The sequence below is a fragment of the Colobus angolensis genome, unplaced genomic scaffold (genome assembly GCF_000951035.1).
Source record: "Colobus angolensis palliatus isolate OR3802 unplaced genomic scaffold, Cang.pa_1.0 Scaffold26, whole genome shotgun sequence".
Taxonomy (NCBI): domain Eukaryota; kingdom Metazoa; phylum Chordata; class Mammalia; order Primates; family Cercopithecidae; genus Colobus; species Colobus angolensis.
The window spans coordinates 14,712,303-14,715,589 of record NW_012115821.1 but is presented as its reverse complement, the minus strand read 5'-3'; the positions used below and the strand labels follow the sequence as shown (position 1 = coordinate 14,715,589).

The following is a 3,287-nucleotide window of genomic DNA, read 5'->3' as shown; positions in this document are numbered from 1 at the left end:
GGGGTACATATATATGTATCTGTACCTATATCCATATCTATATCTTTTAATATTAACATCAGGTTCCTTTATAAACCCAAATCAAGACATGAGATATACACAAAGAGCTAGTTATGCTTTTCCACCAACAAATAATAATCATGATAGCAACAGTCAGATCAGAACCTTCTAACTCTTGACATGGTCCATATGATGTGTGTAAAAACTTAAAATTAAAACAAAAAAAACCCCTCCTAACTTGCCCAAAGATGGCAAAGTACTAATCACAATCTAAGTACTAAAGTCAGATTTTCCCCCATAACTTACTCAGCTTATATTCTTTATTCGTCTCTATACTAGGTGATTGAAGTTAAAAAACAGTCAAATTCTGTTTTCCCCAATGTTGTATTTAGTTTCTAAAAAATTCTACCTACAATTTTGAGATTATCATATTAGGGGATCAATCTTAAAACAAAATGAGGTATCCTAACATACAATTTTAAGAGAGAAAATAAAAGGAGTTAAATGACAATCTGAACCTTATATAGTCAGTTATACATTAACCCAATAATAATGAAGCATAACAATGTTTATCAACATACAATCTGAAAGGTAATTGCATTTCAAAAAAATTTAAGAAGCATTTACATCTTAATGGAGTAAACTTTGGCTCAGTTCCTTATTTGATTATTATTCCTTAAACAAATATATATTGACTACCTACTTTGAACAGGGTTAAGTGTTAGAGAAGACAAAAAGATGCATAAGACACAGTTCTTCCTCAAGGATATCATGATTTAGGAGGGATAAGAAAAGTAGAAAAATGAGGCCAGGTGCAGTGGCTCATGCCTGTAATCCCAACACTTTGGGAGGCCGAGGTGGACAGATCATGAAGTCAGGAGATCAAGAGCATCCTGGCCAAAATGATGAAAAATACAAAATACAAAAATTAGCTGAGTGTGGTGGCATGTGCCTGTAATCCCAGCTACTCAGGAGGCTGAGGCAGGAGAATCGCCTGAACCCAGGAGGCAGAGGTTGCAGTGAGACGAGATCGCACCACTGCACTCCAGCCTGGTGACACAGTGAGACTCCATTTAAAAAAAAAAAAAGTAGAAAAATTACTATTATTGTAATAGGAGGGTGGGTACCATGAAAAAGCACAAAGTGTTACAGGAAAGCCAAGGGCAAAGAGTAAAGATTTCATGGAGGCAGCTGTTTTTGAATCGGGAATTGAAGGATGGATATGACTTAAACAAAGACAAAGGCATTCCAGGTTGAAAGGGCTAGGAGTTTTGGTAAAAACACAAAAGACAAAAAAAGTACATGCTATCTCAGGAAAAAGCACATAGTTCAGTTGGACTAAAATATGGCATACATACGGCACACATAGAAAGCAGATGAAGGTGAAATTTTGATAGGATAAAGGTCTTATTTTGGAAGGTCCAAAAAGTGAAGACAAGGAAGTAGTAACCTCTTTACTCATTAAACAATTTGCAGTCATTTTAGATTTTACTTTATATAATATATATGTACACTTTAGCTGGTAACACTGTATAAGATATATTGTGCTGGAATAAAACAAGAGGTGGGATGTCCTTGGATAAATTTCTTATCCTCAATAGCCCGCAATTCCCTTATCTACAAAAGGATCTCTCTTGGAACACTGTAGGGAGGATTAATTAGATGATATATGCTTATTAATACAGTATCTAGAACATAAAAAGCCCTAACAAATAACAGCTATTATTATCATTGGTTGGAAGAATATATTAGTAGTGGCAGCAAGAAGGAGATGGCTCTAAGAGACATTTCACAGGTATTATCTCTGCCCTTAGTGGAACCAGGGAGGTAAACTGTAAAAACTGGTATCAGGCAAATTATGTCCAAGTCACATTGGATGTGCTGATAGGGCATCCAGATGAAAACGTTCCTCATGTAGTTAAAAAAAATCTAGGCTCTAAGATCATCTGAATTATTAAAATGTTTTAAATAAATAATAACTAAAACAAGGCTTATTCAAAAATCAAAAAGAGACAACTATGTTATCATCAAGTATGGCTACCTCAACTCTAGATATTTACTGTATAGTACAACTCCACTCCCAAATCTAATTCAAGAGTTTATTAACAAATGAAAGAAAATTACCTCAACATTCTAATCCATTTTTATAATTCACAATGACATTATGTTTCAAGCACAGCAACTGTATAAAGTCTCTTTCATTCAGATGCTGAATCCTTATGAATAAGACTCACTTAGGAAATTCAGTTATATAATATAGCAGCAAAACAAAAGCAAAATATTTCTGAATGGTGTCAGAGGTAACTGAATAAATGAGTTCTAAAGTTTCCTCTCAAATGGACATTTTTCTATGACTACTTTTCCAACCTTTAAGTAAACTGGTAAATCTTTGTCAAATTGATCCAGGAGACAATGCAGCGACACCCTCCTCCCAGAAGACTGTCGAAATCTAAAACAAAACTGGGTATCTCCAAGACAACCTAATGAAAATAAAAATGAAATAAATTAAGGATAGCTTAGTATAACATTTATCCAGTTTCATCAATTTTAGAGCTGAAAAAAATCCTATCAATCATTTTAACCCATTCTGTCATGTTTTGGAGGAAAAAAAGGAAATCCTAAGAGTTCAAGTGACTTGCTCAAAGCCATCCTTGCTGGTCAGAGGCAAAGCCAGAGTAAAACATGCATCTTAACTCCTAAGTCTCTTTACTATTTTTTCCTATTCCATATACCTCATGTAATTAAAAATTTTTGGAATATATCTGCATATAATGTTGACTCACAAACATAATAATGAGCAAAAGATGCCAAACACAAAAGAACACATATTGTTCAAATCCACTTTTATAAAATGTTTTGAAAGCAGGCAAAACTAAACTGTAGTGCTTAGAGATACATGGCTGGATGATAAAAGTATAAAGAAAAGAATTGTTATAAGAAAGGATAGTGGTTACATTTGGAGGAAAGATTCACCTCAATTTCCTTGTCAACAAAATCAAGGAGTACTATTAGATAATCTCTAAAGTCCCTTCCAGTAGTAACATTCAAAGATACTAAAATAAAATTCCCCAACTTGACCTATGACTGTACTGAATTCCAAGCATCTTACCCAATATGCTCACTAAGAAAACTAAAGATCTACAAGATCCAAAAAGATATAACAGTTATGCTGTGAGCACCATAGCTTTCTGATGATTCACTCAAAAAGAGACAAAATTTTAATGGAAATTGACTTTTTCTTTTATAAACAGAGTTATAAGAATGAACTTACATAATTTTATTTTTTT

The 3,287-nt window shown here is 33.6% G+C and overlaps 1 protein-coding gene across 1 annotated transcript in view; it reads right to left on the bottom strand.

The window, feature by feature from the left end:
• DENND6A (DENN/MADD domain containing 6A) overlaps positions 1-3,287 on the bottom strand; it is a 74,856-nt gene that overhangs the window by 38,684 nt on the left and 32,885 nt on the right. Inside the window, exon 3 of the mRNA XM_011947301.1 lies at positions 2,368-2,480. Within this exon, the coding sequence (XP_011802691.1) occupies positions 2,368-2,480 (113 nt within the window). The remainder of the gene's footprint in view (positions 1-2,367; positions 2,481-3,287) is intronic.